At 46.1% G+C, this 12,175-nt stretch overlaps 1 protein-coding gene across 11 annotated transcripts in view; it reads left to right on the forward strand.

Moving 5' to 3' along the window:
* Positions 1-7,827, forward strand: part of LOC118363516 (catenin delta-1-like) — a 32,232-nt gene extending 24,405 nt beyond the window's left edge. For 9 of the 11 annotated variants that reach the window (XM_035744444.2, XM_035744447.2, XM_035744443.2 and 6 more), the window contains 15 exons: positions 301-541; positions 684-906; positions 2,146-2,338; positions 2,464-2,581; positions 2,713-2,869; positions 3,207-3,224; positions 3,501-3,569; positions 3,648-3,775; positions 3,954-4,104; positions 4,265-4,457; positions 4,601-4,800; positions 4,943-4,984; positions 5,099-5,175; positions 5,374-5,469; positions 5,856-7,827. In XM_035744444.2, coding sequence (XP_035600337.1) covers positions 301-541; positions 684-906; positions 2,146-2,338; positions 2,464-2,581; positions 2,713-2,869; positions 3,207-3,224; positions 3,501-3,569; positions 3,648-3,775; positions 3,954-4,104; positions 4,265-4,457; positions 4,601-4,800; positions 4,943-4,984; positions 5,099-5,175; positions 5,374-5,433 — 1,870 coding nt within the window. In that variant the 3' untranslated portion in view covers positions 5,434-5,469; positions 5,856-7,827. The remainder of the gene's footprint in view (positions 1-300; positions 542-683; positions 907-2,145; positions 2,339-2,463; positions 2,582-2,712; positions 2,870-3,206; positions 3,225-3,500; positions 3,570-3,647; positions 3,776-3,953; positions 4,105-4,264; positions 4,458-4,600; positions 4,801-4,942; positions 4,985-5,098; positions 5,176-5,373; positions 5,470-5,855) is intronic. The other 2 variants (XM_035744451.2, XM_035744450.2) reach the window with 2 other exon arrangements.
* The last annotated feature ends 4,348 nt before the right edge of the window (positions 7,828-12,175 follow it).

A 12,175-nucleotide genomic window follows, 5' to 3' on the forward strand; every position in this document is an offset into this window, starting at 1 on the left:
CACCCAAATCACTCTATCAGTGTGCATGTACGCAATACTCGGGTACCGACACACACACTCCCACTAAACCACTACACACAACACACTCCCACTAAACCACTACATACACACAACACACAACACACTCACTAAACCACTACATACACACAACACACTCCCACTAAACCACTACATACATACACACACACACTCCCACTAAACCACTACACACTCCCACACAACACACACTCCCACTAAACCACTACACACTCCCACACAACACACCACACACTCCCGTCTGAACCTCCATTGGTCCCTTAGGAGTTGCGAGGACACTTTGGACGGAGACATGGGAGGAGTCGACCCCTACACCTGGGGCGTCAACATGGCGATGGAGAGGGGAAGCATGGCGTCATTGGACAGCACCCTGAGGAAGGGCCCGCCCACTTCCTGGAGACAACCGGAGCTTCCGGAGGTCATCGCCATGTTGAACTACCGACTGGACCCGGTCAAAACCAATGCCGCTGCCTTCCTCCAGCACCTCACCTTCAAGAACGACAAGGTAAAACGCAATGCTTTGTATACCTGCAAACACCGATTTTTGTTTTGAAATGATGAATATTGCGAGTGTTACAGCACTGCTGTCAGCGTGTGTTTTTAAAATGGGTTTGGTGTGTGACCATGCTGGTGGCGTGTGTCTATAGGTGAAGTCGGAGGTGCGTCGTTTAAAGGGGATCCCCTCTCTGGTCTCGTTGCTGGACAACCCCAAGAAGGACGTGCACCACTCGGCCTGCGGGGCGCTCAAGAACATCTCATACGGACGAGACCACGACAACAAGATCGCCATCAAGAACTGTGACGGCATCCCAGCCTTAGTCCGGCTACTGAGGAAGGCCAGAGAGCAGGACCTCACAGACACCATTACAGGTAGTACTACCGTTATGTCTTATCATTTGCTCTACAGGTTTCTCCCCAGGTTTCTTTTCTCTAACGAGGTGGTGCTTATGAGTAAGGCAGGGGGAAGGCCCAGAAGGACTTGTGTTTTTGAACATGTGTAACTGCCATTTCCTGCAATCTAGAGCCTTAAATGATAACAAATAGTGTTTTTAAAATGTATTTTTACGTAGTGGCACAGCCTGTCCACACGGTGGCGCAGCACCCAGTTTACGTTTCGGGGAGAACCCTGCATTTCTATTACTGTACTACTTGTGGGACAGAGACACCAGTACGATCATGTAGCATTCCTAGTCTACTAGCCTCAATTCATCAGGGCATGGACTCCACCAGGTGTCGAAAGTGTTCCACAGGGATGCCATGTTGACTCGATGCTTCTCACAGTTGTCAAGTTGGCTGGATGTCCTTTGGGTGGTGGACCGTTCTTGATACACACTGGAAACGGTTGAGCTTAAACGCAGCAGCGTTGCAGTTCTTGACACCTTCAAACCGGTGTACCTGGCACCTGCTACCCCATTCAAAGTCACTTAAATCTTTTTTTCTTGCCCATTCACCCTCTGAATGGCACACGTGCACAATCCATGTCTCAATTGTCTCGAGGCTTAAAAATCCTTCTTTTACCCCCTGTCTCCTCCCCTTCATCTACACTGATTGTGGATTTAACAAGTGACCTCAATAAGGGATCATAGCGTTCACATGGATTCACCTGGTCAGTCTGTCATGAAAAGAGCCGGTGTTTTTAATGTTTTCTATACATAAGTAACTGCCAAAATAATGGCAACACCACGAGCCAGAACAGCATAGATTCTACATGTCTGGAGACTCTATTGGAGTATTGCGCCATTTTTCCACAAGAAATTCCATCATTTGGTGTTTTGCTGATGGTGGAAAGGTTTCAGGCTCCGTTCCAGAATTGGTTTGAGATCTAGTGACCTGAGACGACCGTGGCATATGGTTTAGGTCATTTTCATGTTCCTCAAACCATTGTGACCCACTCGTGCCCTGTGGATGGGGGCATTATCATCCGATGGGAGCATAGACACGGTGGCCAAAATAATGGCCTGCCCATCATTTTTATACATGACCATGGACCCATCTTTATACATGCTGGCCTTGTTGACATTGTTTTGGCAGTTACCTGTACTTTGTGATTGGACTCCGAGAACAGAGAGTCATGAAAAACGCTGAAGAATGCGTTCTCTTCTTCCTCAGGCACACTGTGGAACCTTTCGTCTCACGACTCTGTGAAGATGGAGATCGTGGACCACGCGTTACACGCCCTCTCTGACGAGGTGATGGTGCCGCACTCTGGCTGGGAGAGAGGGCGTGACGGAGGAGAAGAGAGCCTCAAACCACGCCACCTGGAGTGGGAGACGGCCCTCACCAACACGGCTGGCTGTCTGAGGCACGTGGATGGAGAGGAAATGGAGGGCTGGCGATCAGCGGAGGAGATGAAGGCAACGGGAATAGCTGTTGGATCCGAGGGGTAATATAAACCATTTTAATGTCATATTTTCTTTTCTTGTTCAGGAACGTGAGCTCAGAACGTAGCGAGGCCAGGCGGAAGCTGAGAGAGTGCACGGGATTGGTGGACTCGCTCATGTACATTGTCCAATCACAGATCAACCGCAAAGATGTGGACAACAAGGTAATTTATTGCTTAGATCTGATTGTAATTTTTGGGGTGGTACATTAAAAAAAACATATGTATTTTGCAATATACATGATTGAATAAAGATGCTTTTTAAACTTCTACTCTCCATCTCTCTCTGTGTGTAGTTGGTGGAGAACAGTGTGTGTCTGCTGAGAAATCTGTCCTATCAGGTTCACCGGGAGGTTCCTGGCTGCGAGCGCTACCTGGAGGCCGCGCCCCTAAACCAGGGCCCTGTCCCCGGATCCAACAAGGCCAGCTGCTTCGGCTCACGGAAGGGCAAAGGTCAGTAACCGGCCTGTTTTAAGGTCATAGTATACACCCTGTGTGTTCTGTGGCTAGAGGTAGAACGTTTCCCTTAACCCCAGATCTAGAATCAGATTACCCTCGCCCCAGTCCTGACTCATTAACAGGGGATGAATCTGTGGTTAGTGGAAACGTAATCCTACTCAGTGTGCTTTTCTTCTTTTTTTGAAGCCCGGGGCTGAGTTTTAAAAAATGTTTTGCTTTTGTGGATCTGACTGGTTTTGTTTTTGCTTGTTGGTGGCTGGGATTCATGTTTTTCACACTCCGTCCCTCCCTCTCCCTCTGTCCTCCTCCTTTTGTTCCCGTCCTGTTTTAGATGAGTGGTTTTCCACAGGTAAGATTCTCTTCTTTAGTGTCCTATTGCGCTATGGCTGAACAAGGGCTTTTCCTAACGCTGGCTGGCCTTAACATTGCCTTTCCTTTAGTCCGTAGGTTTTGTAGGTGGGGACTTGTCATACTGAGTGCATGCTGTTCAACTAGTGGCCACGTTTGCATGATACCATGATGTCATTGAGGGGAATTTGCATCTATTAAAAATGGCTGAGGTTGAACCGATTCAAATGTATTTTTAAAATCAGAATGATCTCTAGATGGTTGGGTTTCTCTCCAGGTCAGAAAGATGCGGATGACGGGAGTGCGGACCAGGTCGATATCCCAAAGAGGACGACGCCTGCCAAAGGTGAGTCAAAACGCCATATGAAAGCACAGCGTACATGCGACACACACAATCCGTTCCTAAAATCCCTCTTCCTACCAGGCTATGAGCTGTTGTTCCAGCCTGAGGTGGTGCGTGTCTACACTTCCCTGCTGAGAGAGAGCAAGAACCCCTCAGTGCTCGAGGCAGCAGCCGGAGCCATACAGAACCTGTGTGCCGGACGCTGGACTGTGAGTGGACAGCCTCTGATCTCTCACCTTTCACTGAGATCTCCACCACGTCTCGCTTCTCATTGTCTGATTTCATAGCATTACCCCAATGGTGTTGGTTGCTGCTTTCTCCTCAGGATAACTTCTCTGTTCAGAATGGTAATGGTTCTAACCATCTCTCTCTCGCTCTCTCAATCAGTATGGCCGGTATATCCGGGCCACGGTACGTCTGGAGAAGGGCCTACCTATGATGGCAGAGCTGCTGGCTCATGGGAACGACCGTGTGGTCAGAGCCATGTCCGGGGCCCTGAGGAACCTGGCCATCGACAACCGCAACCGCGAGCTGCTCGGTAAGTTGGCGTGTGCATCAGTCGCCTGTTAGTTATCACAACTTCACATGAGGAAAGACTGCTTCATTAGCATATAGAAAGGTCTTTCCTTCCTGGATTGCTTCAGAGCCACTCTTTCGTCTGTGTTGTTGCTCATCTGAGCCGTCCTGTCCTCCCTCAGGTAAGCACGCCGTGCCCCACCTGGTGGCAGACCTGCCGGGTGGCCAGAGCCAGTCTGCACGACCTCTGTCTGAGGAGACGGTGGTGTCTGTGCTGAGCACGCTCACTGAGGTGCTGGGCAACAGCCTGGAGGCCGCCAAGACCCTCAGGGCCTCCCAAGGCATCGAGAGACTGGTGCTCATCAATAAGGACGGGTGAGAGTGTGTGTGTGTGTGTGTGTTGAACTGAAGCTCATTAACAAGCATGTTCTGTGTGTGTGCACGTTTGTTTGAGACGAATAGGTCAAAGTGTGTCCATACAGCGCGTCTAACCGAGCGCATGTCTATCGGTCCTGCAGTAAGCGGTCTGAGCGGGAGGTGCGCGGGGCAGGCCAGGTGTTGCAGCTGGTGTGGGGGCATAAGGATCTGCGGCGCCCCCTGGAAAAGGACGGCTGGAAGAAGACTGACTTCACGGTGAACCTCAACACATCCGCCAACGGCCCCTCCGCACGCACCAACGGGACCTACGAGGAAACGACCATGCCAATGCTAGACAAAGGTGAGACTGGGAATTGTTTTATTTCATTTTTTTCTGCGTCAGACTTGCTTCTTTGACAAAGTTGAAGTTAGACATAAAATATACAGTATGTAGGAGTTGTAGGGAAGCAAGCGGGATGTAATGGCTTTTGTTATTTCCACAGGGGCGAAGAGAGACATGATTCCACTGAATGACTTAGGCCCTGGTGAGTATCCATGGAAACACTGTCAAAGCTGAGCCCGAAGATTAGATTTTTGTAATAAAAAAAATCATTTTTAAAAAACTGTATCAATGTTGATTTCATGCTCTTCCACTTTAGAAGCCTACTCTACACTGGACCAGCGGGAGAGGAGACGCTCTCTGGACAACTCCCTCGACACCACAGACACTTTACAGGTAACACCCCCCCGCCGCCCTGAACACATGGTCTCTTTAACTTAAACACACTTCCCTTTATTAACCTTCTCCTTCACACCTTTTTCGGGTTGACGACCGTCACCTCTACTCACGGTATCTCTTCCACCACCTCTTTCTCTCTTCTCTCTCTCTTTCTCTCTCTCTCTCTCTCTCTCTCTCTCTCTCATGCCGTCTCAGCGTGGGGTGTACGGGGGCAGAAAGGGTTCCCTGCCTCTGTTGGACTCCTACGATGGTTAGCCCCCCCCCCTCTCCCTCCCTGCATGTAACAGCATGGTACGTTTCACCTCTTGTCCTGCATGGACTCTAAATCGCCATCCGTTCTCTTATAACTTATGACCTTTTCTCTTGTAACTCTGTCTGTATTGTATTATTCCAGTACCTTGCTTTTGTACCCAGTATAATGCGCAGTGAAAACTGATTGAAGGCTTTCACACCGGTATAGTATGCTGTGTGGACTTGTACTTGTGCACTGCGGTGTATCATAAACCCTAAAACTAACAATATTCCCTAGGCACTTGCATTTTGTCATATTGTGTATAGACTGACATACTCGTACCACAAAATCGGCTTGTGTGCGGTTTGTTTTACTCTTTAAAAAAAAAAAAAATATTACCACATGCACTGATAACATAGTATTTATCATCGTCTTCTTCCTCCAGAAGAACTGATGGTGTGCATTACCCAGGGTGAGCTGCCCCAACCCTGCCACTGCTGAGCAGAGAACACTAGAGGCCCATGGACTTGCTCTCTCTCATCCCCCTATTTCTCTCCTTCCATCGCAAGGCTATGGGGGTTGGCATCCAAAGAAAGTGGTTGTGTTGCAATCAGAGTGATATTAAACACTCAAACTGAACACGCGCACGCACACACACACACCATAGTAGCGTCAGAAATATATTCCCTGTTATTTAAATTATATTGATATTCCCTTTTCTCAAGGCAATCGTCTTTGTTTGACAATCATTGTTTATTTCTGTTTTCTGGTTACTTACATCCAACATTTGGCTCAATGAGTGTTTCCTGTCGTTTGTTAGAATCCTCATACTCATCCAAGTGTTTTGTTATTTTCATCGTCGTGAATCGGATTACTGCCATCTGCATCCTGAGATGAATTTATTTTTAATATCTGTAGGGTATGTGTTTGTATATAAAAAGAGGAAATGTTTTGATTAGGGAGGAAGGTGTCTACCTTTTTTTAGGGTTGATTTTAATTTAAGTGGTACCCAGATTGGGATTGGTGAGCGGAAAGGTCATGCGTGGCTGCTGGACCAATGGGGCTCGGTCCTCATAGGTTCAGAATGTTTGTACAAGAGTTATTTTCACCTTTTCTAGGTATATTACATGCTGGTTGGTTTTGGGGTAGTTGGGAGGAGCGTGTGAGGCCGGTGTGTAAGTGAGGGCCATACAGGAGACCTGTGTGTGTGTGTGTGTGTGTGTGCATGAGTGGTGTTATTTAACAAACAAACAACCCATATGAGCCTGTTTTTATTTTTAAGGACTTCATATTGTGTGCTTTCATGTTATTTTTTTTTACTCCTTTTGCAAATATCATTTTTGTTGTTGTCTCGGTTCTTTTCAAATGTGGCTTTTACAGATGTACCAACTGCCTCGATTTCTTTTGTTGTGATACCTTATTTTTTTTTTTTTACATTGCTATTTTTTTTTGGAACCCTCCTGAGTCTGTGGTTAACGATGGCTGTGAGAGTGCGATCTCACACACCTATTGGAGTGTGGGTTTTGCTGCTGCTGTGCCGGTAGCAGGAATACTACTGTTCACCCACGGTTAACAAGCACCACAGCTCTTAGTCCTACATTTGCTCATACGCTCGATAACATTCCAACACTAAACTATAACACTAGGGACGCATTCCCCACACTATTATACAGAACCCCACTACAGACCCGGGGCCTGTTCCCTAAGGGTGGATTGTTTTGGAACACTTCCGTGATCAATCTTTTGCATAGAGCTGGCAGATTCTTGGTTCCGCATGTTAAACGTTAATCGTCTGTTCTATCAGCAATGCTCTGAACCTCCTATACCACTAACAATAACACTAGTTCAGTCAGTACTTGCTGTTACACTAGCCAGAACAATGTGCTGTATGGACCCAAAAGGCATTGGTTGAAAAAGAGGGGTTGGTTTTCTGTAGAAATGACACTTATGTTTCGGGAGAATTGGATTCCTCAGAGGTAACTCAAGTATAAACAGACGGTAGGACCAGACTTGAGCATAGACTAGGGGGGGGAATGAAAAGCACATTTTGGGAGCATTTTTTTGTATTTTTTTTATATATACTTTGACTTTTCATTTTGTGTCTGTGTTTTGGGTTTTTAATATTGTTTTCTGATTTGGGAATGGTTGTTGGGAGTGGTGGTTGAAGCATTATGCAATCTCTATTCTACTTTTTATTTTATTCTGCTTTTGTAACTTTTCTTTAATGGCAAAAGAGACTACTCAACTTTTTTTTCTTTTCTTTTTTATATTGTTGCCACATGCGTCGTTTCTCTGTAGCATTGCCTATTCATGTACAAATATGATTAACTTACCTTGACTCTGAAAAGTTTCATTTTCTTCAGTAAGAGTATGTAACTGGCAATGCTGTTTTTATAAAATAAAGATCTTTTCTCAGACCAGATTTGATGTTTTTAAAGGGCTACTTCTGGAGTTTATGCAATATGTCCCTTAATCTACTTCCCCAGAGTCGGAGGAACTTGTGGGTACCGTTTTTATGTATGTGTCCAGTATGAAGGAAGTTGAGGTAGTTTCGTGAGCCAATGCTAACTAGCGTTAGCACACTGACGAGGTCTATCGGTATCAAGTAGCATGTTTTGTGTGAGTGTGACAGCTGGAGATGTGCTCTTGGGGATAAACACATCTAATTAAAGGGGTACAGCTTAGTCTGTCTGGGTAACCAGACTCCCTCTCTTCAAACACACATTCACACCTTAATATTCATGAAGGCTTTTAAGCTTTGTGTGGTCTGCTCAGTCTTGTGCCTCCCAAGTATGCTTCTACGACATTTGAGATGCCTAAAATAGTTTCTTTAGTCCTCCGAATTTGCTTTTGAGTCTATACCTTGGCCAATATTATAGCCCGAACCCAAGCCATTGCTATTGCGCTGTCTCTAAAGCCAGGATAAGCTTTCTAAAAGGCTAACATGACCCTGGGGAACATTTGACCACAGATTAATGTTTAGTGTTGATGTGCTCGGTCGCCTTTTGTCTCATGTCTCACGCTGTGAGAAGATTACCAGGGTGAGGGGGGTACATAAGGTATTGTGTGTTGGTGATTTGGATGAATATAAGGGCTTTAAAGGTCCACTATAGTCAAAAATGTGAGGTTGGAAAAATATTGTGAATGATAATGCCTTTCGTGTAAAAGCTGTTTGAAAAGCGCCTGAAATTTCTGCCTGTTTTGGCAGGATGGAGTTTTTGCCTGCCTGGTGGCGGCACCAGGCAACTTGGTTAATAGACCAATAAGAAAGGTTTCCAAACCTCTCAGCCAATAACAGCTCATTTTCAGTTTCCCCCTGCCCACTCCCAGACAGTCCTAGCAAAATTCTTGCTTGAGAAATTGTTCTTTGCTAAGAAGCTATTTCTTTCATTAGAAACCAAATCACTAAGGTACCTGATTGTTAACCAGAAATGATTTTGAATTTTGATTTTGAGGGGAAATAATTGCTGCATTGAACCTTATTAAAGTGCCTCGATGTCTGCTTGTAAAACCCTTTGAGGCATCTCTTCATCTTATAGCCTCGGTCAGTGTTTCCTAACTCCAGTCCTCCAGTACCCCCAACAGCACACATTTTCAATGTTGTGATTCAACTTGTCAAGGGCTTGATGATTAGAGACTCATCGAATGTGCTGGTCCGGGGCCACAACAAAAATATGTACTGTTGGGGGTACTTGAGGACTGGAGTTGGGGAAACACTGGCCTATGCAATTAAACTACAGCTGTTGGATGGATCACTACGACTCTTGGGGGTGTGAGAGCGAATAGTGTGTGTCTAAGAGAGAATAGGTGTTTTAATAGAATGCATGCAAGTGTGTGTACGTTATGCATGTGGCCTGTGTCCCTCTCCCCAGCAGATTCTTTCTCCTGGCTCCCTTGTTACTGGTACTACATCTATTTAAAGAATCCACTCTCCTTCATTTGCTCTCTCAATCATGCGCAGTGTCATGTTCCTCCAGAATCAACACAGCAGGGCAGGAGAAGGACAATTTTAAAGAACCGATTGAGACCGAGACAATGGCATTTCAGTGAGGATTTAATCACGTTGACCTGTAATGATTCAACTCTTCAGGTCAAACTCTGACCATTAAGAGCCATGGGCCATTCACAAGCCCTGGAGGTAACTAGTGTTTGTGTGTGACTGTGAGCGAGAGCAACATCGTACCCAGGCTGTTGCGCACAGGAATTGTCTGGACCACGCGATTAGAGTGCCAAGACACTGGAACTACAGAATTAGAGAATGTTCCTTGCATATTTTTTCCCCCATGGATTATTAGCCTAATTGAAGACATCCGGCTGTAAAATAACTGAACTATTCAGACAGTTTTGCAATACTGTTCATTCTACTACTCCAGTATGGATTACCTCTCTCCCCCGCCTTCCAACACGCGGGGTGCGCGGGATGGGTCTCCCACCCTGTTCCCAGGCTCGTCTCGCCACACTTCTCACACTGGTAACCAAGGTGGTTTTGGATCGTTGTCATATGAGGTGGGGGTCGTGTGGGCTTACCTGCGACCGCTCATACCATTCTTTCTGATCAGTGCAATGGTCGTGGCAATCATGTACCTGATCCAGCACATCATCTACTCCGGGCCATTCACCGATCCACTCTTCTTTGAGAAATTCGAGGAACGTTGGCCAAGACCCAAACCGCACAAGGATACGGCACCCTCAAATCCGGTCCTTTACCCTGATCCTTTTGAACACACAGGGAATGGAACCCGTTGAACTGGAGGCGTGGAATTCGGATGCTTCTACCTGTGCCATTAGATTCTATTTGAAGGTGGATCAAAGGTTTTTAGAATCTCCCTGTGGAATTTAAGATGGAATTCCTAATCAGATCATGATTAGATCAGCACGCCGACTCCCTGAGGGTTCTTTCTGTCTTTGATTGCCTCAATTGTGTCCCTACGTCTGTTCAACAGCCCCTTGGGCTATGTATAACGTGCAGATTAGGAGTCTGGACCATAACTAAGCAATAATTAGACTGCAATGCTGTCTTAAACTAGATTTATTAGCCCTGTATAACTGTCTCTGTGACGATTTTAATTCCGGTAGGCCTTTTTAACTGTTTTAGATGAATACAATTCATGAAAGAGGGGAATCATTGTTTTTATTTTGGGAGAAAAATGCAAATTGATGGTGAATAAAGTTTGGGTTTGAACAAATTTACTTGTCTGTACATTTTACAATCCATACTACACACATAGCCAGCTTTTTTTGCAGGATTTTCACATTGACATAGATTTATTACAGGTGCGCACACACATGGCAACCCATTTCGTGTTCGGTGACCAGTCAATCACCTCACCAAATTTAGCGTGACAAGCAGGTTAGCTTTCAGTCAATTCAGAGTTAAATACGGAAAAACACAGTCTGTTTACAAATAACAATAATGATTTCAACTTTTATGCACTTAGTATTTTCGATGCTTTTGGAGTTTCTGTTTTTATTTTGAGAAAGGGACATATCAAGGGATTTGGATAAAGGTGAGTAAAGCGATCCGTGATTTTGTTCTGTCAACTAGCTAGCCTAGCAAACGTTAGCAGCTTTTGGTGCAAGATGTCTGTGAATTTATGTTTACTGGCTAGCTATCTAATTACACGGTTAAACAAAAGAGTTATTTCTAGAATGCTAATACAGAGTGCACTTCAACAAACTATTTGCATCGTCCGCCACTTCAAATATTATCTGTATACTCATTGGTTAAGTCAAGTGTTTGTAGCTGGTGCACATCACCACAGCTAGCTAGCTGACGTGCTAATTTGGCTGTGATTATGTAGCTGTCTGTCAATTCACTGCCCCTGTCACCAAAGTCTGCAATACCCTGATTGCAATTTAGATTACATAAAGGATGATGTGATTATGCCCTAAATTTTAAACTCTCATGAAGTCATTTTGCCTTGCCTCTAGTCTAAACTCATAACTAAATGCTTTTAACAGATGGGCTGATTAGCCAATGTGTCATCTGATGTAGCCAAAACATCTCCCTCTGGGCAGAACCACCTACTGGGGCTCCAGGCTTTGGTGGCCTGCACCCTGCTGAGGTTGGCGGGCCTGCTGTACTCTGGGAAGATGGTGGAGAGGCAGGAAGTGACCGCTGCTGTTGCCAGGCTGGGTATCCAAGGACTGGTGAAGGTCGGAACGAGAGATGACAAGAGAGGTGGGAGATTTGGTCCAGCAGTCAAGGAAGAGTGGGTCAAAGCTTGGTGGAGGAGGATTGACAGAGTGAGGGGCTTTCACAGAGGAACGTGGGGGTGCAGACAGACCCCCTGCAGAGCAGTGAAGCTCAGGCAGTGAGAAAGATGGGAGGGAGAAGTGAAGAGCAGAAGCTCTCACCAGGAAGCTCAGAGAGAAAGTGAAACCAACTCTGTATGAAAAAGACTCCGGGACTCAGACCTGTGAGTTAAAGGGGAGTGTAACCGATACAGGGGACTTCAATGGTGTCTTCTCCCCTGGGACCATCTGTCCGTTCTGGACATCCAGGGAATGGAGGCCTCTGGTTCTATTGTCCCTGTTCCCCTCTCCGTACCGCTCCCTCCCTCCTAATATTCCTTACACCCCCCCCCTGTCTCACCTGCTAAACTGCCCGCTAGCTGAGAATCAAACCCCTGACAATCCCAGAATGGTTCTATTGAGGGAAACATCACTGGATTCATCAGATCTCACCCAACCACAGGAGGAGAACCTGAGAGGGAGGGGGGTCAGGGGGGGAGCCAGGAGAGGAGGAACAGAGCCGAGAGGAGG

The sequence above is a fragment of the Oncorhynchus keta genome, chromosome 30, assembly GCF_023373465.1.
Source record: "Oncorhynchus keta strain PuntledgeMale-10-30-2019 chromosome 30, Oket_V2, whole genome shotgun sequence".
In the NCBI taxonomy this organism is placed as follows: domain Eukaryota; kingdom Metazoa; phylum Chordata; class Actinopteri; order Salmoniformes; family Salmonidae; genus Oncorhynchus; species Oncorhynchus keta.